The sequence below is a fragment of the Strongylocentrotus purpuratus genome, unplaced genomic scaffold (assembly GCF_000002235.5).
Source record: "Strongylocentrotus purpuratus isolate Spur 01 unplaced genomic scaffold, Spur_5.0 spur5_scaffold_19, whole genome shotgun sequence".
NCBI classification, from domain to species: domain Eukaryota; kingdom Metazoa; phylum Echinodermata; class Echinoidea; order Camarodonta; family Strongylocentrotidae; genus Strongylocentrotus; species Strongylocentrotus purpuratus.
The window spans coordinates 24,535,453-24,563,002 of NW_022145604.1; the positions used below are offsets into that span (position 1 = coordinate 24,535,453).

Below are 27,550 nucleotides of genomic sequence, written 5' to 3' on the forward strand. Positions count from 1 at the left end.
ATAAAATATCCGCTTTGTGCAATCTTTAATCAATCTAATCAAAATGGCACCCACCAAGGTCATTATTGCCCTGTTTGTTTTTATCTTTTCAATTAGCTGATTAATATTTTTAGATTTCTTGTTTTGATGTGGCCACTTTGAAACACGACTATAAAGAGTTTGTGGTTTGGCCGGCTAAAAGTTTTTTTCATAACTTTTAACCAGCTTTAACTCATTATTATGTTTTCTTCTTTTTTGGAGAGATGTCAATTAATGCACAGATATTATGACAGTAATTATATTAACAAATTTGATGAAAATCTGAAACAGGTGCATAGTATTTAATACAGTTAAATATGAAACTTATGACTTTCTTATGAATTATCAAAATAGTCTCAAGGGAGTATAAACAGTGGGGGGGGGGGGGGAATGATTAAAAGCAGTAGGTAATTTAACTTTTATTTAAAAAACTAAACTAAAGAAGAGCTGTGTTAAACCCATAACAATACAGCAAGGAAAAAAATGCTGCTTTGAAATTGTGCTTGTTTTGTAGCAAATTGGAAAAGACATACTGTACATGTACTTCCTCCTTTAAAAAAAAAAAAATTGTTTGTTGTGCTGACAACTTGTTCCTTTATTACAGGTACATGTACATGTAGATCTGTATTGCAAACCCTTCCATGTGTTTCACCTGAATATCACCTACATGTAGCTGTTGCTTATGTTGCGGTTCTGTCAAGACTTAAGAGCAAATACTGAATAGGCACACATGGATCTCTGGCACGTACACATACTGTATATATTTATTGTATGTAAACAATGAACAGATGGAGCCAAACACATGTCTATGAGTAAGAGAGAGACAGAGAGAGAGACAGAGAGAGACAGAGAGAGAAAAGTGGGGAAGAAATTGCGCAATTTCTTGGTAGAGTTTCAAAGAGCAGAGGTTGGGATTTACCAAGTATTTTCTGATGACTCATATTTTACGTGTGTCAGGATTATCTGAAGTGGTGGTTACATTTGGCGAGGGTTCTTTTTCCACTCATCAGGTGTCTTTGCCCACACATTAGGTGCCTTTTCAAGAAATGGGGTAATGTGATTTGATAGTTTTGGTTAACCTCCCGCTGCAGTGACTGCACTCTAGATCAGATGAAACATTGGACAAACAACACTTTGTTTCACCCTCCTTAAAATGACATTCAATATTGAAACATGCAGTTGATTATTAATACAGCTTTGATAGAATACAAGAAAATATCCCTGGATTTTTAAAATTTAGACCAACTGTAGTACATGAAGAAGAACAAATCTGTAACATTGAAATAAATTACAGGTCTTTTGGTAGCACAGTTTTTACACCCCTTTCATTCTTCACTTCTAGGAATACTTTCTTTTCTTTTTGGTTGTAATTTCATTCCTCTTCTCACTAAACTACCATTTTCACTTACTCTTCCAACTTCCACTCCCCTGCCATCCCCTCCCACTTCTCTGTCATTCCCTCTTCACTCCCTTGCCATTCCCTTCCTTCTTTCCCTGCCACTCCCCCTCTTACTCCCCATGCCACTCCCCTTTCTACTCCCCTGTCACTCCCCTTTCTACCCCCTTTCTACTCCCAAGCCACTTCTCTTTTTACTCCCCTGCCACTCCCCTTTATACTCCCTACCACTCCTCTTTCTACTCCTGTGCCACTCCCTTTCTACTCCCAAGCCACTTCTCTTTTTACTCCCCTGCCACTCCCCTTTCTTCTCCCGTGCCACTTCCCTGCCACTCCCCTTTCTACCCCCCCCTTTTTTCTCCCGTGCTACTCCCCTTTCCACTCCTGTGCCACTCCCCTTTGTACTCCCTTGCCCCTCCCCTTTCTTCTCCCATGCCACTCCCCTTTCTACCCCCTTTCTTCTCCTGTGCTACTCCCCTTTCAACTCCCATGCCACTCCCCTTTCTTCTCCTGTGCCACCTGTGCCACTTCTCTTTTTACTCCCCTGCCGCTCCCCTTTATACTCCCAAGCCACTCCCCTTTCTACTACCCTGCCCCTTCATTTCTATTACCCTTACCATCCCCTCCCCATTCCTTTCATGCACCCTTGTCGCATCCCCTGCCACTTCTCATTCCCCTTTCTGCCACTCCCCTTTCTGCCACTCCCCATTCAGATGAAACCCATCTTCCGAAGACACATGAGAAATGAAACAATACAAAGTAAATATGTTGATACCCTGTTTTATATTATTTTTTATGGGAAACTTCAGATTGAACTTGATAACACCACTTCAGTTTTATATCAAGTCTAGACTGAGCTGAAGAGGTGTATTAATGGGTACTCTACACACTAAACCATGAGAGATCGGCCAGCTGAAACCGGATAAGGTCAGTTTGATGGAACTGGCATGTTAGTCTTCATGTTAATCATTACAAGCATTCCAGGCAGTCAAGGTTTATCAGGCTTTGTGGCAGCAATGATTCACATGTCTAAATTTAATGTACAGTCGATATCTAGGAGAGATTACACATTGGTGTGAAGAGGTGTCTGGAAAAGAAGGAGTTTGAACTCTGGTATATATAGGGTGAAAAATAATGAACAACTTTTAATATTCTTTTTATTCTATCAGAATGAATATCATTAAAGCAATTTCATATGAGAGAGCTTGACACTTTTAAGCACCCAGGGCCCAAAATCTAAGCCCAGACCCCCCCAACAAAAAAAAATAAATAAAAAAAAATAAAATAAAAAAAAAATAAAATAAAAAAAAAATTAAATAAAATAAAATGATCTTGGGGCTCATGCATACAAAAATTAAAAAGTTCAATCTCGAGCCTAATCCCATCGAAATGTCCTCCCTGGCTCATTTCGTGTACGAATAAAAATAGCTCAATTTTGATACAACAGTTCCATCATGCGCTGTTGTCCCGAATACCTGCATTGTATGTCCACTGATTTTCAGGAATCATTTTGGTTATCAAAAATCATAGTGAGTTTCTTTGACAAAGCAGTAGCATGACCATTACTCAACATTTAACTTTAATTGAACCTGGGAAAAGGGTAAAAGAACACACCCTTAAACTTTATATTACCTAAACGCTACTAACCCAACCCTTATTCTACTACCCTTGTTTTCCTAACCCCTTCCCCTCCCCTCTCTTACCTCTTCCTCTCTCCCCTTCCGCCCTCCCCTGTGCCTCCCAACGGGCATCTCCATGTAGCAGTTTAATGTTGTATCGTTGAAAATAACTGTGAATGATTATTCTCAAGCACTAAATACAGTACAGCCTGTATCATATCTTTGAATTATTTAAGCTCAAGTGCATTTTATTTGTATGTTCGAACTTGAGCTCACAGTAAGATGCTACATGGGTATCTGCAGACTACACCTGTCATTAGGCCTGTTTTCATCAGCTCGAGATTGCCATATCCCCCTATTTCATCTATCCCGATTGCCAATTATCTAGTTAGTTTGAGTTTTCATCAGCACGAAGTTGCAATTAGTGGGATATTTAGTCGGGATTATCATCCAGAGATATCTTGGGATAGTTTGCAAAATATCCCACTATTTGGCAAACTACCCACTATTTGTCCGGTGCGTCCTCACCAGACCGAAGACTCGCACTATGCGCGAACGCTGAGCAAAATATCTCAAGCTAATTTCTCCAGGTCGAGTTTCAAGTTTCGAGGTCGAATCTCGAGCTGGTGAAGACGCGATTTGTAATTTAGGGATTATTTCCCAAATCAGAAATAGCGGGCTATTTGACAATCTCGAGATGATGAAGACGCGCCTATTAGGTCAAATTAGTTTGCAGGCTTAGACTTTAGTAATTTGACACTTTACCACAATTCCTAAAGCCTTGAGCATAGGCTTGCTTCATCAGTCCCTGGCTGTGTCCAGAGCAGCTAAAGTACAGAGCCTATGCAGTATGCTCACAGCCTAGTCTCACCGTGCAGACACCGTTATGCACCAAGACTCGAGGCTTTGTGACTGCAAACTACAGCTGTCACTGGGTCAGAGCATTATGATTCATAGGCTTATATCTCCGGTATTCTAGCTAGGCTGAAGTCCGCGGGTGTAGGGTTCCAGCTAGCTTGAACAGCTTTGGAGGGGCCCTACCCTACGTCATCCCAGCTCAAGTGGAGCAAAGTCCACTGGGGTTGATCTGAAAGATAGTAATAGCTCCAATATACCAGGGAGGTGTTGTATGTACCCATCTTCATTGGGTTACTGGTGAGCTGAATCGTTGAGGAGGGATTGGCATGGGTGTGTCAGTAACCGCTATTAAAAGACAGATGACATAGCATTCTAGATGTAGTATTATTGCTATTGTTTACTGGTGCAAAGGAGAAATCAACTAGTTTTGTGTTAGTTGGTTGTTTGTTTTATTCAGAGGGGTTCTTCATTAACTCATAAACTTTATTATATGGACCTATTTCTCCTCGTCTCTTTGGATCTGTACAGGTGTACTTGTAGTCTTGTACCATGGTGGCTTTAGACACTGTACCAAACTAAAGAACTGATATAGATGAATGATTTTCAACATTCTTTGTGCTTTATCATTTGAATGAAAGGACTATTTAAAGTACGTACAGTGTCAGACATTGGATATTAGCTTGTGCTACGGAAACTGCCGCTGAGCACGAACAGCAAAGTGGAGGTTTTCATGTAACTGCTTTGAAGCCCATTTTAGTTTGCGCTCATAAAATTGTCCTGAATGACAGATGAATATTGAGGCAGCCTTGATCCCTCCTACCTTAGAGTGCAGATATTGTGAAGAAACTTTGTGAAGATCATTCAAAAGTACTTTTTTTTGTGTGCATTATCAACTCGGAGTACTGGAGCAGAGCCTCAACTACGTTTTGTACCAATTTCATTTGCCTCAAGAAAATGTGAATAGATGGTGATTGCCCAAGTCGTATTGCATAATTGGATTTCTTTCAAAAAAGTGCTTGTATTTCTTGCAGTAACAGGAAGTTGTTGTCACATACCTGTTGAGGACCTACCTGACGAGGTACTGGCAGCATTGTAAGACAGGGAGGTTGATGGCCCAAGTGGATTAAGGGAGATCGGGAGGTGCGCTATTATATCGTTAGGCAGGGACAAAACAAACTTTGAAGAGAGAGACAGAGAGAGACAGACAGAGAAAGAAAGGGAGATATATATATATATATATATATATAAAGAGAGAGAGAAAGAGAGAGAGAGAGACAGACAGAGACAGATAGACAGCAAAAGAAAGAGATAGAGAAAGAGAGAGAGAGGGAGACAGAGAGAGAAGGAGAGAGAGAAGGGGGGGGGGGGGAATAAAGAGAGGTGAGAGAAAGAGGGAGAGAGACATATAGGGTAAGAGAAAGAGACAGTAGGATAAATATAGAGTAAAAGAAAGAAAGAAAGCAACTGAATAAGAGGGATAGAAAGGGAAGAGAGAGAGAGAGAGAGAGAGAGAGAGAGAATAAAAGGGAGAGGAAGAGAGGAACTTGCATGGACAACAAGTAATTGTCAGCTTCCACTTCAGTGCAGTAGGGGTACCCTCCGCAGTTAGTTAGGAGTTCCTGCAGGATCGACCCGCATGTGCGTAATACTGTCTTTTCCCCCTTTGCATTGTACCAGGCGTAAATACAGCAATTGTTTTTCTCGCACCTCACGTGGATCTCACTCAAGTGTTGTAAGGGCTTTCCAACGCAACAGTTAAGCTTGGGTTTAATTGATACATCGTAAGGTGAAGACAGTTTATACAATAACCTATTGTCTTGTTCGCTGAACTTCACTCATCTGCCTGCATGATGCTACGTAGCATGTTTTAGGAGCGTGACAACACTTTTGTGGCATTCGTTCCTGAACCTATTTGTTGCCAAACATTAGTGAACATATAACTCTGCAGTAGTGTTGTTGTCGAGGAACAGACTCTCATTTTGACGGTTTTGTGCATCCAGGCAAAGACTTTTGAATGTTAACGTAATCACTTTCGGGATTAGCCAACACCATGTTACGACAGAGGTATCAATGTGAGTATAGAATGCTTGGAATCGTTCGGTATTTTTCTTCAACTATCATCCACAGTCGATTTCATATATTTTAAGTTGTATATGGAAACTTGATTGACATCTGGTGAGAGCCACAAGGCTATAAACTTTTTGTAAATAATTGTTTGTAAAAAAAGTATACAAAATATACTAAGTAACGCTCTTCTGGCTTCAGCAGAATGTACATGTATTGACTTTCCAGTGTCATAAACAAACACTACTTAACCTGTATACAGAGGGAAAGTTTGTTTGTGAAGCTGCTAAGCATTTCACTTATTTTTTTCAATGACCAATTCCAACAATTTCCCAGGCTATGCCTCAGTTTGAACCATTCAATATTTTCAATCAAAAATAGCCGCCAAGCATGGTTTTATTTGGCTATTCTAGTACCCCAAACTAAACCAAAATGGAAAGTACCAAGGAGGGGGAAGAGGAAGGGGTAGGGAGAGATATTGATGTTCAGAGAATGATCATATCAGTTGATATGAATATCTTTTCCATTTCAATTTTTCAACTGTTATTCTTGTACACAGTCGTTTGCTTCAGCATTTAGTTTGATCAAATTTGCACTTTTAAGGTTTTATTCAAAAATTAAATAATTCATAGAATTGTGAACTGTTTTATCATATTTTGCTTTTCATTTTAACAGTCTTGGTTATGCCATGTGTTATTTGCTTTTGTGATTTTATACACTGACATTCATTATATTGCACTGATCTATTTTGCCATTACAATATTGTAATTGTTTCCAATATTTACTCTATCATGTAAAAAGAACATTTATATAATTATTCATCTGTATGGCTATGATAATAGAAGGATCAGAAAAAGAAGGAACTGCGTAATTTAAGAATTAAAAAAGAAGATTGCATGTAGTTCAATTACTATGTGACACAATTTTAACTGCAAAAAAATGACTAAACTCATTTCTTTTTGCTGAGAGCTAGAAATATATAACTCGTAAAATGAGAGTTAGAGCCCTTTTTACCTCCAAGCAGACAATATACATATGTATATGATAATTAAATTAAATAGCCTTTATTAGTGCGACAATGTTCCCTTAATGGCAACAAACTCAGCACATAAAGGATGCTTAAAGGTTCATACAATTATTTCTACATGTACATGCAGACCAGGTAGTATCAATTCATTCAATGCAAATTAAGACAAAGAATGTTTATGAAGATACCTCATGTACAATTATAAAACTGTTATAAGCAGAAACAAAACCTACATGTACTGCTATACATGTACATGTACTTCTATCCAAAGCAAAGTAGCAAAGCGTGTACTAGGAGAAGCAATTAGTGCAGGCATTGTCATCCCATCTCTCCCTCCGTCAAAAAAGGAAACAGTTATAAATTTGCATGAATAGACAGGAAGCGAATTCACAAAAACAATTACATCTTCCTTCCCCTCTCTCTAATTACGCACCCCTAACATGTGGGATGGGTTTGGGGGAGGGGGAAATGCGTGTAGTGCATTGTCTGAAAATCCATGATGTCAAGAGCCTTTCTCAGAATATTTCCCAAAACTTTACTTTGTAGCATTATATGTCCATAAACAGTTTGATTGAAATGATTGAATATATGCCTATTTAGCAACGATTCTAGACAAACAACTTGAGTTTGGGGGCGGGGAGGGGGAAGCTTTGAGTGTATTGTCTGAAAATCTATGACGTCAAGATCCTTTCTCAAAATATTTTTTCCCCAAAACTTTCCTTATTATCCTCTTTTGTAGCATTATGTCTATAAAGAGTTTAATTGAAATGATTGAAATGATTGAAAATATGCCTAATTTGTACAATTCTAGACAAACAACTCTAGTTTGGGGAGGGGGGGGGGGGGAAGCTTTTAGTGTATTGTCTGAAAATCTTTGATGTCAAGATTTTTTCTCTTTTATTTCTCTTTAATTAGCTCATAGCACTTTTTTAAATCTTCAAGAAGATTGATTGAAATGTTTTGAATATTATAAGCTTAATTAGTAAAATACTAGACAAAGAACTTGAGTTTCGGGGTTGGGGGAAAGCATGTACCGCATTTTCTGTATTTAAGTCTCTGATGTCAAAATTGTTTCTTTTAATATTTTTTAACAGTGTTGTTTTCCTTCTAGCATTTCATGTTAATTATGGTTATGTTTCGCCAATATGTCCTACTACTAGAAAAACTCAAGACAAATTGTTTGTACTTAGGGGAGGGTGCATGGAAGCTTATAGTGTAATGTCTGAAAATATGTGATAAGATCATGTGAAGATTCTTTATTTTTCCCATATACTCTTTTGTAGCTCATCATGTCCATCAAGAGATTGGTTTAAATGTTAAAATATGCCTCATTAGTAAATATTAAAGATATAATGACTCCTATGAGAGGAATAGTTGTTTTTAAGGCTCAGGGGATGTTGCATCCTGATAACACCCTTGCTATTGCAAGTTTTTTGAAGCAGGGCCCAGGTATTCAAACCAAACCAAGTTGCTTTAGTTGTACCAGGGAAGTAAGATATAGGTTTAAAACAGGTCATTTAGGTTTTTGGACATGTTTCATTCAGGATGTCCCAGGACTTTTAATGGCACTATCTAGGTCCAGGAATTACAGACCTTTACAAGGTCCGTAGATAAACCTGGAACTGAACAAAAAAACAGCTGTTGTGTTGTGTTCTTAAGAAGCAATATAACCCAGGTCCATTCAGTTGCCCTCGTATAACCCATGCAATTTCAAAGCAGGGCGCAGAACTAAGTTTTTTGGAAAGGGGTCTAGATTTGGGGTTTTAAAGTTAGAGCCTGCATGCCTGAGCCCTATGTAACAATTTTTATTTATTTTAAAAATATTTTTAAAACTTTATTGTTGATTTTATTCATCTTTTAAAATTTGTATTTCTTTTATTTATTTATTATTATTAATATATATATGTCTTGTTTGGGGGAGGGGGAGTGGGGAGGGAAGATAGATGTCTGGACTTAGATTTTGGGAGCCAATTTGTCTCTGGCACCTGGTAGTGTCAACCCTTTTTTTAAGGACGTGGATCGTCAGGATTATGCTTCATGTGTAGATGAGAAATTTGGTTCAGTCTATTATTATTATTGCATTTGCTAACTGGACCCTTGTTTTGATTTTTAAAAACTAAAAAGACTAAAAAAAATAATGCATTTATCAAGCAGATAATGAAGACTGTTTGCTGTGCACATCAAATCAAAGTTTACAGAAAAATAATAATAACAAATGAACGAGATACTTCTTTCCCTTCTAATAATAGTTGGAGGTGACTTTGTTGAGATGTCAAGGCGAGGGAAATGAATTTAGGAAGAAGAAACGATGATAAACAGACAACAATACTGCAATCTAGCTCTAAAGAAAAAGTTCAGAATCAAATGCATAGTATCTGATTCTGTAAAGTTATGCTAGCAATTGATATGAAGTTTTTACACCTCCATTGAGTAAATGAATATTTTTTACACTTGAACGGAAAATTAGAAACATGTTCATTTTGTGTTGTTTAATGAAGGTATTTGTATCAAATACTTCTGATGACCTACATACACTGTTTCTTTCATGCTGTGATCGCTTGCCCAGAAATCAACTTTATCTCATGATACTGGCTTGTCAGATGATCAATCACAATTTTTGTTGTTGAATATTTTAATTGAAGAACAAATAATCGAACTTATGTGATTTTTGTGTAGTCATGACAAATATACCTTAAATCTCCGTGTATAAGGCGCATTTTTTGCCGCCAAAAAAAATTGAAAGTCGGGGGTGCGCTGCGTTTTATACACAGGTACAGAATTTTTTTTTTTTTTTTTTTTTTTTTTATAGTTTCGATTTATGGCGCTTTACCTGGCAATGTCTCCTACCTAGCTCAGTAATCAGTGTGTTGACTCACCACTCGGAAACTACAACAACACTCAAATTTGTCTGTCATCTTGGTTTGAAAGTAATCTTTCTAATAGATCTCATTATGTAGTTTATAATAATAATTCCTCAATTTTTTTTTCTATAACAAATGGTGTACCACAAGGTTCTATCCTAGGTACTCCATTGTCAGAAATTTAGAGGATGCTATTCATATCATGCATGACTATTGATGTTTGGCATAGAACACAGTGCTTCTGCTAGGTGATGTGATGAGGCTGGTGTGGGACACTTGGTATCATGAAGCCTTAGACTGTTGTTACTATTATTTGTGACAAGTTCACAACTTCAACTGCACCTCGATGTAAATTGAAGGTTGTTCCCCGCGTGGGTTTTCGGCAACAAAACAACAACAACAACAAAACAAAAAACAATTTTTTATTTTTTTATTTATTTTTTTATTTTTTTGCCCCCAAAATAGGGTCACGCCTTATACACAGGTGCGCCTTATACACGGAGATTTACGGTACATACAAGTACATACTATTTGTTGTAGGCTTACAAATCTAACATTGTTTGTACATGACATGTACATGTTCTTCTAGTGTTTTGTTTTATACATAGCGTGCATTATACTGGATATTGTAAAAGATTAATCATCAAGCCTTCGAGTTGATCAACGTTTTGCCACCGTTTCCCAACTAACATCATCATAATACGTGCTATATGACATGTTTCCTGCCTATTTGCTCGTTGTGCCAAGAAAGAATGGCAGATGTGTTGTTTACTTCCTAAAATTTAGCATTAGTTTTTAGGGGGATGTGGGGGAGAGGCAGCAAATTACAAAAAGGAGAGATACTGTTCAGAAATGAGAGCTATACGGTGTGAGTCCAAAAAAAGTTTACACCTAGACAATTGCTAATTATTTTAAAAATCATCTATGAACAGTAAATTAGCATACACCTGTACAACTGGTGAAAGAGTGTTTTATCAAATGTTTTAAACAAATTTATTTGATTTTACTTTATTTTATTTTATGTTATTGTCAGATGTAAAAACCTGATCAATGTATAACAAGGAAAGGAAATCTTGAAAGAATAACCTATAAAAGCTGATAAATAGCTAGATATCAAATACAGTCCACATATAAAATCACTGAGAATCTCACTTTTCCGAAGGGAATTGCAAAAGAGCTTCTTTGAAAGAAAAAAAAAGAGTTTCCGCTGGGGAGGGAATATATAGCAAAATGCTGGTGTTGAATCTCCATGCCTGTATCAAAGTATACAGGTGGATTCTTTAGGCCTGCAGATTTAGGATAATATCTTCCAGCTAGCTGTTCCTTATTGTTTAAAATTTATATAATCTTTTCTCATCATTTTATTTGTTATTAAATGGATGGGGGCAATGTAGGGTAGAGGGATGAGGTAACATGTTTCTAATTTTTTTTGAAGGCCCCCCCCCCCCTCCCCATCCCCCTTTACACACACACAGTCACACATACGCTGCAGTCACATACCTCAATAAGATGACTATTCAAAAATATGTTTCTTTGTCATGAAAGCCACTGATTTGGCAGGAAATTTCATTGTAAACCCAACAGGATGTGCAACAATTGTAAGCAATCATGATTACTGTGGAGGCACTTTACATCATGTATGTTAATCTGAAAGAGAGGGCCCCATGTACGAGGTATATAGTCTTTGATGTTTTACTTATGCATATTAAGGTTCTGTACTAGATCCTTTGACCTTTTAAGGATGCTGTAAAGTGAAAACTACAGTGTTTTACCGCTGGGTCTCGTTAAAGCGTGTTAAACTTAGAGGTAGACTGGAATCACTGGATGGAGGCGGCCTCAGTCTGGCTTTTCAAAAAAGTTGATGTTACACAAATGTACGTCGAGCCGCCTCCGGGGCCGGCCTCAGTCCACTTTCAATATCAATGATGTATCAAAATTATTCTGCTGACTCCAACAAGGAGCATGTCCAGCCTTCAGTTAAGGTCAATGTCTGTGGTCATTGTGGTCTGAGTAACGCAAGGACAGGAAAATAAGGCTAATTAGTCATGTGCTTGAGGATTATGAAATCATTGACCTTTACAGATGTCCAGATAATGCACTTTCACTCAAGATGTTGGCCAGAACTAATCAATGCATGATTTGTTTGATGTATTGCAGTGGCTGCTATTTCTGTAGATCTATCTTCCATACCTTTTATTATTGCTCCTTTTGTATGTCTTTTTGACACAATCAACTTCTGATCCCACTTAAAGCTTACACTTAAACATTGACATCATTGACTTAATGGTATTTAAAAAAGGGTACCTTCATCAACATTAGCATGCAGCTTTCACCAAAATCCAAGCTATCCAGAGCGGTATTGCGGTATTGTAATGATATTTTTGGAACTTGTTTCTTTCTTATTGTATATGAGGAGGCGCGATAGCTCAGTCGGTAGAGGGGTGGTCTCGTATTCCGGTGACCCGGGTTCAAAACCGAGGCAATGCGCTAGTGCCCCTTGGTAAGGCATTAATCCTCATTACCAGGTCCCTCGGAGAGGACCTTAAGCCGTCGGTCTTCTGGTTGCTTACTAACAAGCAATTATTGCTTTCTTAGCTATCAGGTAAAATAACCACCACTATTACAATATATACATGTATGTACACTATACACTTTTTGTAGGTCACGTTATGTAATATAATTTCCCCCCTCTCTCTCTCTCTCTCTCTCCCTCTCTCTCTCTCTATTACAGCTTTAACGAAGGTATGTTTTAAGTACTACCATGGAGCTACAGGGGAGCTACGGGCCTGTACGTCCACCATCAACATCAAGAACTTGGATGTTTGGGACCCGGAGTCAGACGAAGAACTAGACGAATACGACCCGTTTATCAAGCTCACATTATCAGGTAAGTTTTGAGTGGTGTCAATACTCGACTTTGGATGTGAAGGTTGTAGGTTCAAAGCCCTAGCTCAGAATTTTTGTCCCTCTGCAGGGCATTTATCTAGATGAAAACAACCCTCTTTTAAATATTGAGCTCACATTATCACGTAAGTTTTGAACAGGGTGTGTTTGAAAGAGGTGTTGCTGAGTGCTTTCAATAATTGACTGTGGATGTGACGGTTGTAGGTTCAATCCCCAGCTCAGCCCTTACACAACGTACATGTACAGTATGTCTTCCTGAAAGACGTTTATCTACATCCGCCACTTTTCACCTTGGTGTCATAGGCAAGAACCTTCTAATATATGGTTACCTCGGTACCGAGTTGCCAGAAATTCTTTCTCAAGCACTTTTTGTGTTCTGATTAAGAGTGGCAAATGATGATTACTTTCCTTGCCAAAGGGCATCACACTATGAACATGACGGACAAAAAAAGCGGACAAAATATACAGTTCCTCAGGTAGACAAAGGAACATCCCTTCACTGCTATTGTGTAAAAATGCGTAGAACAGGTGTCACATGCATATTCACCTGTTCTACACATTTTTACAAAATAGCAGTGAAGGGATGTTCCTTTATCTACCTGAGGAACTGTATATTTCGTCCGCTTTCTTTGTCCCTCATTTTCATAGTGTCAGTGCTATGCTGGAATTTGAATTCTCAACCTCTAACATGAAATGCAAGCCAATGAACCACTAGACCACTGAACGACATCACCTGGTGTGCAAATTGACTATCCAATGTGCATTTGAATAGTAACGAAGATGACTTAGACAAATATGACCCATTTGTCTAGCTCTTTATCAGGTAAATATTGGAAATGCAAACAACATATGTTTCTATTAATATTCAGAAGGTGTGTGCAAATTATGGAAATTCCATTTTGTGTTGGGATAGAACTGGTATTATCTGGTTTTTGTTTGTTGAAGTGAACAACAGGTGGCTGAAAAGCTCTGTATGAAGAGTTTCGCTGGTATTGAAGCATGCAAAGTTTTAATTGAGTTCCTGTTGTGGCTTAAAAATGAATATAACCTTTTACAATCAATATAAACATTGTTACTTGATGGAGACTGTGTTTTGTTTATCCTGCAGTTCAGTCAGGTTTTATGATTATAGCTATTACAACAGTTAGTATTACCCTTAATCAATATATCCCCTCTGTATCTAGACCTCAAGATTTGATCAGCACATTGTCTCTTCTTCATCTTGCGGTCCATAACAGCTTTAATTGATTTCTCATTACTCATTATTTAGTCAATGTACACATCAAGACATTTAACCAAGACTTTTTGTCTTATTCTTCGTAAAATATGGCTGATAACAGTTAATACCACCTTTAAGAAAGTTATCATTGTCATCAAAAAGTACAGTCTGTTATTCCTGCGATTTGGGAGAAAAACAACATGAGCTGCCCTACACAAACTGGCTTTCCTCCAAACATTGGGCGAAGGAGTGGGCGAATAAAAGAATTAAACCATCCTGTTTCAGGATGGAAAGACGAGGCAGTGAAACTGGGTTGTCAACCTGTTGGGTCCCGTTTACACCCGATGCCGTAAATGTTCTGAAGAAACTCCAGTAGCAAAATAGAACTTGAGGTTGGATTTCAAATACAAATACAAACAGATTGATAATAATGGTAGAAATGATGCACACAAAAGGCCTGTCTTCATCAGCTTGCCAAATAACCCGCAACTTTAACTATCCTGAACTCGAATTAGCCATTTAATTTGAGTCTTCATCAGCCTGCAGTTGCAATTAGTGGGATATTTGGTCAAGAAAAATATCCAGAGAAATCTTGGTCTTGTTTGTAACCCCTCCTGTGCGTTCACTTACAAGTAAAATAGTTTACTTTGCAAAGTGCACTGACAGGTATGGGATTAGGGTAAGGATTGGAATTAGATTTAGCTTTCAAATTAGTTTTAGGATTAAGGTTAGGGTATAGGTATAATGTTGGGTCAAGGGTCGAAGTTGGGAATTGGGTTAGTGTAGGAAAATTACCACGGAGCAATTGTTGCAGGAGTAACTGTGGTATACAACCCACTTTGCCACAATGTTATGTTTTTTAAAAACAATATTACAGTTTACCACGTCTGGTGTGAAAGGGGTCTTGTGAAAGACGGCATCCTCTGCACTACCTGTTTTCATGCACATGAAATTAGGAACACAATCCTGCGCAGGAGGTAATTCCGTGTTTGTGCCAAGAAAATACACAGAAGTGATTAGTCAAAGGCCAGATTACATTATCAAACATGAGCTCGAAGAATGTGCGCGTGGAAGACATTAATTAGACGATGAAATCCCAGAAATTAGCTGTAATGTCGGAAGGAATTCTTGCAATCGATTCATCCATCCTGTGCAAGAAAGATGTCAGGTTTGTGTGAGATAAATACTGCTTTTTGTGCTGTTCTAAGTTATCATTAAATATACCGTAATCATGCAGTCTGACCTGCTTAATAATTACCATCTGGATAGAAATACTACCTTTTCTCTATTTTACACATTTCTCATTGAAACTTATGCCTTTTATGCCTTTTAAAATTACTTTTACTAAAAATGATCATAGATGCTAACAGCTTTCCATAATTTTTAAGTCCAACTTAGAGATAAGTTCAACTTAGGATCTTTGTGAAACACCCCCATGGCCATTCAATTCGCAGCCTTTAATTGTTTAAATACAAGTGAATTAAAAAAAAAAAAATTAAAATCTTATATCTAAAAATAAATACCGGTAAGTAAAACCTCAATTCCATCCATAAATAAAAGAGAAAGGGTTGATCATCTCGACAAGGTTTTATGATGGACTTGAAGGTATATAGCAGGAAGGAAGTGGGGTTACTCATAACCTAAGAGGAGGGGGGGGGGGGGGGGCTCTGTTGAAATGCCTCTAAATTTAGGGAATAACCCCCATGTAGACTACACCATGCATTCTCTATTCCTAGGACTAAACGGCATATTGCAGACTTCCTTCTCCTCAAACAGGTGTGGGGGAATAGGAACGTTTAGTGTTTCATTCTTTCAAATATCAGAAGAAAAAACTGAAAAAGTTTAGGTCTAATTTGAATAAAGTTTTTGTTTCAAAGAAAGGGAAGACAAAGAAGGGTGGATGTGTGTGCATGTTTGAAGTGATGGATGAGTTTGAATACCAGGAGGTGTTTCACAAAGATCCTGGGTTGATCTTATCTCTAAGTTGGACTTAACAATTATGGAAAGCCGTTAGCATCTTTGAAAATATTTTGTAAAAGTTATTTTGAAAAGCATAAAATGTTAATTCAAATCATTCATATTTTCCATTATCAAGGATATTTCTAAAACAGTAGAATTTTTGATTTATAATGTATTTTATTTTAAGGCTACAGATGGCTCTCCATAATTTGTATGTCCAAATTAGAGTTTGACTTGGGATCTTTGTGAAACACCCCCAGGCCTCCTTTATTTCCTGTGCATTTGACAATGTGCATGAAGCTTGCTTTTCATTATTTAAGAAATAGTTTTCAAGAAGTTCAAGGTTTAAAAAAAAAAGGGAAGACAGGGGGTATTTGGTTGTTTGTGTGTGGAGGGGGGGGGGGCATGAGTTTGAAAGTACCGAAATACTTGAACTCGTATTCTGTATTTCATGTGCATTTGACAATATGGAAACGTTTCGTTTGCAAGAAGAAACAAATTGAAGAAGCAAGTTTTTAAGAACGGGAAGACAGAAAGTTTGTGTCTATGTGTATGGTTAGGTGGGATGGGTTTGAGTACTACTTGATCATTTCCAGTGCATTCAACAATGTGGAAACTCGCTCTTTATTTGTAAAAGAATTATATTACAAAAGTTTAAGTTTAAATGTATGTGTGTTTGTGTGTGGATGGGGGGGGGGGGCATGAGTTTGAAGGAACCAAAATACTTGAACCCCTATTTTGTATTTCATGTGCATTTGACAATGTGGAAACTTTTTTTCAAAAAAGAAATTAAAAAAGTTGTTTTTAAGAGAGGAAAGACAGAGAGTGGGTGGTTGTGTGTGTGCGTGTGTGTGTGGGTAGGTGGGATGGGTTCGAATACTACATGTACAAATGTAGGCCTCCTTCATTTCCAGTGCATTTAACAATGTGGAAACTCGCTCTTTATTTTTAAAAGAATTATTTAAAAAAGTTTAAGTTAAAATGCATACAGTGTTTGTGTGTGGATGGGAGGGGGGGGGGGGATGGGGGAGCATGAGTTTGAAAGAACGGAAATACTAGGCCTTCTATTCTCTATTTCCTGTGCATTTGACAATGTGGAAGCTTTTCATTACGACATGGTTTGATGCCGAGGAACAACTGTGAAAGTATTTAGTAGTGCCCCATCTCTGTGTTCACATCAGACTACTGTGAAGTTTAATAGAGTTACACAAAACCAGAACCCTTTACATTATCAAAATAGCTTCTGTCCTATTCAAAGCCATTCATTTTCAGAGCTTTATATATACATGTATATAAATATAAATTTATATTTAGAGCTTTGATTTTATTCTGAATTGAAATAGTATTGGATGAGGTTTACTTCAACAATATTTTTTAACAACATTTTGGAAGTTTTTTTCTGTGTTCAAACTGCATTCTTGTGTGGTTCACTGCCTTCAAATTCATACTTTTTGAAAAAGAAAAGGAAAAATGAGAGAAAAAATTGTGAAAAACAGAAGAATCTATGAAACAATCTTGATGATATTGTGTGATATGTATACTTCAAATATCCCTATTTTCTACTCCTTTTTTCCTTTCTTTCTTTTATTTAGCAAACATATCAAGGAAACTTTTGTAAAAGTTGTCATGTCATGATTATTTACAGATTTCTAGACCAACTCTAAAGTTTGAAATGAGAAGAACATGTGGCAAAGTATGAAATTCACTTGAATACATTGTAGGGAATTTAATTTACTATTAACGATCACATCTTTTTAGCTGCAAAATCCAAAAACAGCACTGCAAAAGGAAATATGTTTATAATACAGATTATCCATTTAGAAATATAAGTGAGATTTTCAGAGCAGATGTTTCCCAAAAGTGTCATCCATTTCGCCAAAAAAGTAGAAATCATAGTGCGAGAAATGACGGGTGTGAAATGAGGAAATAGGACAGGCTCTCTTGTCGGAAGTGTTCTAGCTTTTTTTCCGCATTAAGGGTGATTAAAAGAGCAGCAGCGCGAACGGAAGACTTAAATTTGGAGGTGAAAATCTACAGGAAATCTTCTGATTTTCCCCAAATCCTGATCTTGTCGAGTTCAAGATTTATGGAAATGGGTTATTGGAGGGGGGATAAAAGACATGGATTCAGGAGATATAGAAAACAAAGAACATTACTCAATATGGCATCCTGGGGTAGCTATCATCTGTAGATTGAGTCATTAATGGCAGGATAAAATTAGAAATTGAATTATTCCAACGAAACAAAACCAACAAGGACTGCAAACGGCCTGATAGAAAGTCATCCAAGGGAAATGAAGGGAAATTTAGACATAAATAGCAGAAGTTCTAATACTGGCCAATTTGAAATTGTCAAATTTGAAATTGGTGTGTTAGTGTCAGTGTGTTTGATGTATGTGACGATGTGTTTGATTCATCTTTCCGATGACAGAAATTTAATGTTTTAGATATAGTAATCTGTTAGTGGTAAGGAAAAACCAAAGTAGTCCTTTTTGTGGTATAGGAATTGTGTAGCTACCGGTAATTGAAAACATTCATATAAAAGTTTTGTTGCCAGTTATCAAGAAAATAAAAAGTGAGATTTAAACTGTGTGGTTTTCAATCCTCACTTTATTTTTGCCTATTCATGTGTATATGGGGATATATAAAATTAATTGCCTGATTTCACTTCCGCTGGTGGACTTAGCTGTAATACAAAATAAAAGATATAAATTCACTGTTATTCACTAAAAATGCTGAATTTTTTTAAATTGATTTTTCTGTCATAGTGATCAAAATCTCATTAGTCAGATTTTGTTTTTGTTAACACACAAATTATTAGATTTCTGATCACACTTCTTAAGAGTCCTTGTAATTGTCCCAGGAATTATGGCCCTGTTTGATATCAGAAAAATGGAGGAGAACTGAATATTATATGTTGAGAGCTAGAAGGGCATTTTCAAATGTAAAAATTAGCAATGTAGGAGTCCCTCAAGATACCGAGTTGGGACCTATAATTTTTTTAATTATGGTTAACGATGCATGTCATGATGAAGACAAATGAGCATGATAAATTCTTTGCTGTAGATTTATGTAATGCTCTGTTTTTTCTACATATGGTAAAGTCCTTATCCGACATTTACATCACCCAAGACTCTCTGAGAGACAAGGTGGTATTTCTTGATTGGACTACGGGTTTGCTGTGTGCAGACCTGTACACCCATTAATGGTATTTTCACCAAGTCTGGTGTCAGCTAATTATGAGCTTCGTCTCATGGAAACTGACGACCCACCCACTTTAAGAGATGAACTATGGAAACTAAACCAACAACAGCAGCAACTGTGATGAGTGGACATCACATGTTACATGGTGGTGAATCAATCGTGATTTAATAGGCCTGTCTTCACCAGCTCGAGTTTGCCAAGTATCAGCTCAAGTTTGCCAAGTAATTATTAACCAGTTAATTTGCGACTTCATCAGCCCGCAGTTGCAATTAGCGAGATATTTGGTCGAGAAAATATCTGAGAAATCTTGGGTCTTGTTTCCAAAATATCCTGCTATTTTGGAAATAGCAGGCTAATTTGCGCCCCTCCGAGCTAGTTTGTGATGAGCGTATCTGGTCTGGTGAAGGCTAGTGTAGACGGAACTTCAATCTTCGGGATGATATCTCGATTTTGAAAATAGGGGGTTATTTGGCAAACTCGAGCTGATGAGGACAGGCCTAATGAGTACAGGCCTAATGAGTACAGGCCTAATGAGTACAAGACACTGACCTAGTGTGAGGAAGGATTCTAGAACCTTGTACGGAGATTAAGATATTGAGAGAATCACAGGGGCCTGGATATTGTCATAATGCATGTTACAGTGACACTGAACTGATGAACTTTCAACCCTAGCGTACTGTTTATTGCACAGCGCCATCTCATGGTGAACTTGCCAATAGTGCTTAACTCTGATACCTAACATATTCCCACTTCGCAGACAGATGACTCAATGAAAATAAAAGAAATATTAAACATCCATGAATATCCCCAGCTAAATGTATATTTTTATATAAAGTTATATTTTTCATATGAGTTCCTTTAGAAATTTGTACAAACAAAGTTATACATATATATATATTATTATTATTATTTTTTTGTTGTTGTTGGGGGGGGGGGGAGGGAGGGTGATACTTCTAATAGAATACGTGTATTGCAGTTCCAATTCCCAACACTTAATAGACACGATAATGATGTCATAGAATCATGATTGAGATCTCTTTGTCGTTCGAGCAAATTTTAGCGACGTTATAAAATGCATCTTTTTCGGCGTTTCATGTTTGCGTTTTGAAACACGTTTATCCTTACAACTGACAAAAAATCGCTTGGACGCAACCGTGTTTTAAACTAAACGTCTTTGAAAAACGTGTTTCTAGGGTGAAAAAGTGTCGTTTGAATGCACCCTTAAAGGTTTGAAATATGAGAAGTGTACTTTATTGCAGAGAGACCAACGAGCTGTTCTTCATTTTGGCAAAGTTACAGAATGGATGATAAATAGGTCATCTTGTCAAACTTTCAAATTTATGATTCAATTTTTACGACTTCTCTTTCCTAAAATTCAGGATGTCCTACAAAAGTATAACGTCCTAAGTTTGCAAATTTGTGTATCGAGAAAGGGGTGAAGAAACAATTGTCCTTGTGTACCCTGCATAAAAATCCAAGTGTTTTGTCACTGGAATTGTATTCTTAATCAGTATTTCCCAGTAACCAGTAATCTCTCGATACCTTCAAACAATATCTCAAAACACCTCTTCTGTAAATAACATAATTGTAAAGTGTTTTTGAACATCTAAATGGAAAATGCTCTACATATTAGTATTATTATGTTAATTTTTAACCAGGAAATATCATCTGTATGTGCTCTCTGTTATTCTACTTCTAACTCGTAGTAGTGCTATGTAACTGTTTATGATTCAAAGATTCAAATGATTTTTTATTTCTCATGCAAAACATAATACAATGAATAAGTATATTACTAAAAAATATACAATGAAAAAACAAATATAATAGAAATAGCACAAGAAAAGAGGAACTAACTAGAAGCAGAGCTTGTTGAAGTGTTAATTCCTCAGATGCTGTTTATACACCATGGATGGAAGCCTGGCGCTGCCTAATTGTTTGGAGTATATTTCTTTTTAATCTTTGTATTGGACAAATGGTTCTGCCAGTCTCATCACAGACAGACAGATTTAATACTTTGATGTGTCAGGTGTGAATCATTTATTGTAACAACAAATGTGTTTCCATGGAAATTTGCATTGCTTATCCTGCAAATAGCTGATAAATGATGAGAACAAGAAAGAGGGCTTTCAAAGACTATACACGAGATATGTCCAACATCATAGACCCTTCATGTTGCCTCTTGGTGCCAAACAGTCTGCTGCCATCTAGTGGCCTGTTTCATGTAGTCTCATGAGGAGGAAGCTAGACCTCTCAAATTGGAGATGATTTGAAACACGTTATTGGATTTCTCTGTGGATTGTGGCTCGTCATCGATGCAGATTTAAGAGTCAGAGTTTATTCTAGAAGAGAGACCCCCCCCCCCCCCCCTCCCTCCAAATGTAAAGGTGCAGTGACAAAATATGATGTATTTCAAGAATCTTGATAGGAGATGGTTGTTTTCTAAATGACTCAGAAGGGATTTTGATCATGTTATCAAAGTTTGTCACAAAGTGTTACATATATTCTTTTTTTGTTTCTTATCATTTGGCATAAAATGATAATAATGATAAGATGCATGTTCTGAGCTGATTTATATACTCATTGACAACTTTATCTAGTATTATAATGTTGTAAAAAAAAAGCTAATAAAAGTAGTTTCTAGATAACTGGATCTATGGACATATAGGAAATACATGTATATAATCTTTAACCAATCTCTTATTACACTTGATTTATTTCTACTTACACCATCATGTAACCTTTTTCATAAAAATAAATGTGTAGGCGAAATATTGTCAATAGATCATAATCGCTCATTTAATCTCATTTAATTTTTTGGCCATGAATTTTGCCTAGTTATTAAATACCCCTGTAGTAGCACATACCTGTTCAATTCCTCTTTTTAATCCATTTTTAATGCAACCAGAGAATTGATATACCTCAACCTACATACATATACATTCTTTTCACAATTTTCCCTCATTTCAAAGAGTGAACAAAGATGGAAATATTTTATTTAATAGTCTACCTTTAATTCAGTTCCCAAGTCAGTCATGCAGTAAATCATTTAAAAATGACATTTTCCCCCATTTTCATCTGATTTTTTCTATTGGAAGCATGCATCAGCGAGTCATTAGTCGTTGGGTTGAGAGTGACCCTTATTATTAATTTGCTTCCTCAAATCAGCCACACGGCTTCCAGCTCTTGGCCGTTATTAGCTCCTGGGGAGATTGTTCGTGTTATTGATTGAGCTGGGAAAAATTGATGGGTTAGGGAGGGGGAGGGGGTTGCCAGAATTTGCTCAAAATGGCAAAGTGACCTAATAAGAAGATGGGAAAACGAGACAATATGGCCATCGGGCCATTTTCATAATTAACCAAATTTAATGCATACGTCTTTGTGAAGTGCCTCAGTATAAATTATTTCATTCACCAATAATTGTATTACAATAGTCAGAATGCAAAGTGGATATATTATGTGTTGTTAGGCAGGGCAAGCCATAGGCCTAATGTTTATCTTTACCTAGTCTCAAATACTGCATGCAATTTGCATTCTGACTATTTAGATTATTTGTTACAGGTGAATGAAATTATTTGTATATAGGCACTTCACAAAGACGTATACAATGTGCATGCATTCAATTTAGTTACATTACAAAAAAAAAAAAACTATTTGTGTTATGTTTTATTATGTATCAAACAAAGCTTTCTATAGATGTACAATTTATGCCAGCATAACTTAAAGCCTGTTATAGTTCCAATGTACATGTGTGTGTCCGTCATGTAAATTATATTTGCAAAGTATGCTCTGCGCTAATTAAACTTAAAAGGCGATTCTTATCATTTGATAGAGGATAATCACTCTTGGGGCTTTCACAGCTAGACACCTTTACTACAGTAGTAGACACATTTTATGACCATTTACAGCCAATTTGTAAAATGTATACTCAACATGCATTTTTTTTATGCAGAGGAATACTATCTATCAAATAAAATTCAAGAAAACATAAAAAAAATGTGCATTATAGAAATCAGACTATGCTATAAGTGTTTTAAGAAGAGTCCAAAAAGAAAAGAAAAAACTCTAAATATGTATCAGAAAACTCCTGTAATTGAAGTACATGTACAGGTGTAGGTCTTTAATTATTAGTCTTATTTTTTTATCGATCAAAAGAACTAGAGAATTTTTTTCATGGAGTATACTATCCTATATTTGATCATGACATATCTGCTTTTTAAAGAAAATGGCTTCTTTAACATTTATTCTAGCATAAAGCAACAAGTGAGTCTTCATTATTCACCTGCAGAAAGGAGTAGATTATGTCATACTGCATCTGAATCATGCCGCCCTATTAGGAGCGCAGTGATTCACATACACGCAACATCTTCTTTACACATGAAGACAAATACACTCAATCTCATTACATGTCTACGATGTAGTGCACAAGCCCCCCTCTCTTTACACCGCACACATATACTCAAATCCCATCAAGCTCGCTCAATACATGCAGAGAAATTCATGCTTAGCAATATAGCCCCAGCCTCAGTCCAACGTTCACCCTCTATTTTGGATAATGCACCACGAACACGGCTCCAGGCCGGATCTTTGAGGCGCTTTGTTGTCGTATCGGATACGAGTGGATGTGCGTGACGGGGGTGGCGTGCATCGTATTTCAGGCTTGCGCTAGAGGGGTGAGTTAATGTACCAACATTGGCATGTTGTGACACCTGCCGAAATGTACAGGTATTGGGTACATTCTGATGTAATGGACATGGGCAGAACGTTCATTCATTCATATATTGTGGCTAAATGTATAGGAATGTTGTAATGTTGTAAAGGTCATCCAGGGCTGAATGTTTGTGGTAGTAGTTTTCTAGGTAGATTTCATGGTGCAATTATACATAAAATACACAAGAAATCAAGTCCACATGATCTTCATGAGGGCTTGAAATGTACTTTTGACTGAGATGCAAGGTCCTTCGCCCAAGTGCATTAAATTGCATCTGAGTACATTTGCTATGTAAAGACATTTAGAGATAAGGGATATTGGAATGTATATATTGGATTGATGTATGTGGTACTTTAGAAGACAATCAAATATAGGGAGTGATTGACTCTCCAATCTGGAATGATCTCGCTATCTTTATGGCCACCGACTCCTATCTCAATTTTATTCAGTTTCATCGCATTTCTCATCACACAACAGGTATATACCGTAAATCTCCGTGTATAAGGCGCACTTTTTTGCCGCCGAAAAAATTTGAAAGTCGGGGGTGCGTCTTATACACAGGTACAGGAAAAAAAAGTTTTTTTTTTTTTTTTTTTTTTTTTTTTTTTTAGTTTCGATTTATGGCGCTATGCCTGGCAATGTCGCATATGTTTTCTATGTTTTCTATAACAAATGGTGTACCACAAGGTTCTATCCTAGGTACTCCATTATTAGAAAGATAGAGGATGCTATTCATATCATGCATGACTATTGATGTTTGGCATAGAACACAGTGCTTCTGCTAGGTGATGTGAAGAGGCTGGTGTGGGACACTTGGTATCATGAAGCCTTAGACTGTTGTTACTATTATTTGTGACAAGTTCACAACTTCTACTGCACCTCGATGTAAAATGAAGGTCCTTCCCTGCGTGGGTTTTCGGAAACAAAACAACAACAACAACAAAACAAAAATAGGGGTGCGCCTTATACACAGGTGCGCCTTATACACGGAGATTTACGGTAATATCTCGTATTTCACAGAACATTGTGAAAATTGTGATATTATTAATGTCACTTGAAACACAATTACCATAACGGGGCAAAGGAGAACAAATTATATAATTCGTTCATTTAATTCTAATCAGATAAATCTGAGATATTTTTTTCAAAATTCTCTGCCTACATCATGTGTACATGTGTATTCTATGCGTCACAGTTATTTGAGTTTATTCAGCATTTTACAGTTCGAAAGAACACAATGTACAAGTCACGTGTTAGACAAATAAAACAGAGCCATGAGTAAATATATTGGCATGGACGGAGGCTTTTGTCTGGCGCTTTCCTAGATTGAGCGAAATCCCCCAACATACATAGTAATCCAATCGCATCTTGGGCAATGAAAATATCAAATTGACGTACAGCCTCTCTAAATGCCTACCAAAAATATGTAGAGATTGTCAATTGACAAATGGAAAGTCTGTGAGATATATTTTGCTACTTGTGATGATCAGAAAGACAAAGAATGTTGTGACAACATTATTGTTTTATAGTAAAAAAGAACTTTAAACTACAATGCAATCTCTAGAAACATGCCTTCATATGTGTTCTTCTGCCAGGCATACAACAATTTCCTTTTTAGTCACTGTGAGATAGTAGAGATTTAGAGTATCAACCGAGTAGTATCTAGTATGCATACAACATTGTAGCAAATCTTCATTATGTTTTAAGTGTTATAGCTCTTCTGAAATATTCTACTGTGTGGTTACCAGAAGGGCGCACATCCCCTTTTAATAATTTTGTTCCTTTTTCACCAAAAAAATCAGATCAGACACCAATTTACACAGAGATTATATTGTATATTGGATCTTATGAAGATATGAACTCATTTTTAGAAATTTCTATCCAATTTCTTGTTTTTTTGACCACTTTCTTCATATTTTTAATCCATTAGGCAAGCATGACCTAAAAGGAGGTAGATTTGGATTACTATCCGCCGTAACAATTTTTGTAAACTCCCCGTATTTTTTCATTTTTTTTTTCTCACTGAATTTGAAGGAGCGCAGCAATATGGGGACTGATGTAATAATTGTATTTGTGATGTAGCATTGATATTTTTAGTTTAAATGTATGAGTTAGAATGAGTAAGAAGGAGGAGGAAAGAGATAGAAGAGAACCAGAAAGGAACGAGAGTGGGGGAGTGAGAGAGATAGAGAGTAGGAGAGACAGGGAGAGATAGAGGGGGAGGGAAGAGTGGGGAGAGAGTACAAAAGTGAGAGATATATGGAAAGAAGAAGAAGGAGAAGGAGAGGGAGAGATTCATAAGTGTCCAGTTAGGAGCTCATTGCAAAGTGAGGGACATTAAATCACTCAGTGGAATTAGGAAGTGATTAATTCTTACTGGGGCTCCTCCATCTTGGTCTATTTATGTCAGCCAGTCCAGTCCCCAATGGGGAAGAGAGAGAGAGAGAGGGGGAGGGGTAAGATGGCGTCCCGCTGGATCATAGCTTATAACATATCTCATGTTTGGATCGCTTGTTCCCTTGGGGCATGCAGCACTCTCTGCAGGGATTATAGCTTATAACATTTATAAATGTGCTTTACAATGTACATGCAGTACTTATTCCTTGTAAACCTGTCATGTATGATACACGTATACATGTATCTCATCCATTTGGAGCCAGAAGGGCATTAATTCATATCGAGCTAACATCCTTCTGGCTCTGACCAAACTATCTGTTCTTTGAAGCAAGAGACGAACAACAGTAACACATACTTTACAAGTGAAGTACATCCATGAACCAATGTTTCTATTAAAATTGAAGATATTAATCATCTCTTCAAAGCCAAAACAGAGGTAAATCTCGTTTTATATGAGTGGATGCCTTTCCAGCTTTCAGCTGACCATACGTCCTGTTTTGTTGTCTTACATTTGTCTGTCATTTTGAAATTCAAAACGGGTTCTGAATTCAGGTAGCATAATGACCAAGAACAGGGTTGGACATTATGATGACAAATTTGTCTATTTCATGAACTCTAATTTGTGAAGAATCATTTATGGTACAGCTACAGATTAATGTAAAAAGAGGATAGGAAATAGATTTAGTAATCGGGGAATCCTATAAAAACTCCTGGTAAGAAAGCATTGCATTTACTGTATCAATTATTAAAAAGAAAGATCAACCACACCCACACAAAGAGGCGGGAATATCTATGAAAGAAATTAAGGATTACGGTAAACAATTCATAATTCCTTTAATTACAGGTTAGTAAACAAGTGTAACGGTAGTCATTATTGACACTTAGGTTCAATGTCTAAATGCTGTATTCATGTTAATTGATGTACAACTCATGTAATGATATATCTTCAAGTGCGGATGATAAGAACATCGAACAGTTTCCTTCATGGAAAATTCCATTCATTTGTTTCGCTTTGTTTGAGTACAAAGTGTGCTTACCATAAAGAGGATGATGATTATTTGGATAAAGACACAGAGGAGATCGTGCATACTGGTACATACACTTATGAAGTATAAATGAATTGTGAGCAGGACTTCTTTCAATTCCTATAATATTCTTTCGTGTGCTTTGATCGGAGGAGACGAGTAAGTGAATGGTCTTGGATGTGGATGCTTTGTTTGATATATCATCTATTCAGAAGGATGTTAACTCTGTGTTAAAGTACATACACACCATATAGTTAATGCTCTTCCGGCTCCACACACACAATACATTATT

At 36.9% G+C, this 27,550-nt stretch overlaps 1 protein-coding gene across 1 annotated transcript in view; it reads left to right on the plus strand.

Annotated features, from left to right (window-relative positions):
• Window positions 1-27,550, plus strand: part of LOC764826 (E3 ubiquitin-protein ligase HECW2) — a 125,530-nt gene that overhangs the window by 38,884 nt on the left and 59,096 nt on the right. Inside the window, exon 4 of the mRNA XM_030990658.1 lies at window positions 12,575-12,730. Coding sequence (XP_030846518.1) covers window positions 12,575-12,730 — 156 coding nt within the window. The remainder of the gene's footprint in view (window positions 1-12,574; window positions 12,731-27,550) is intronic.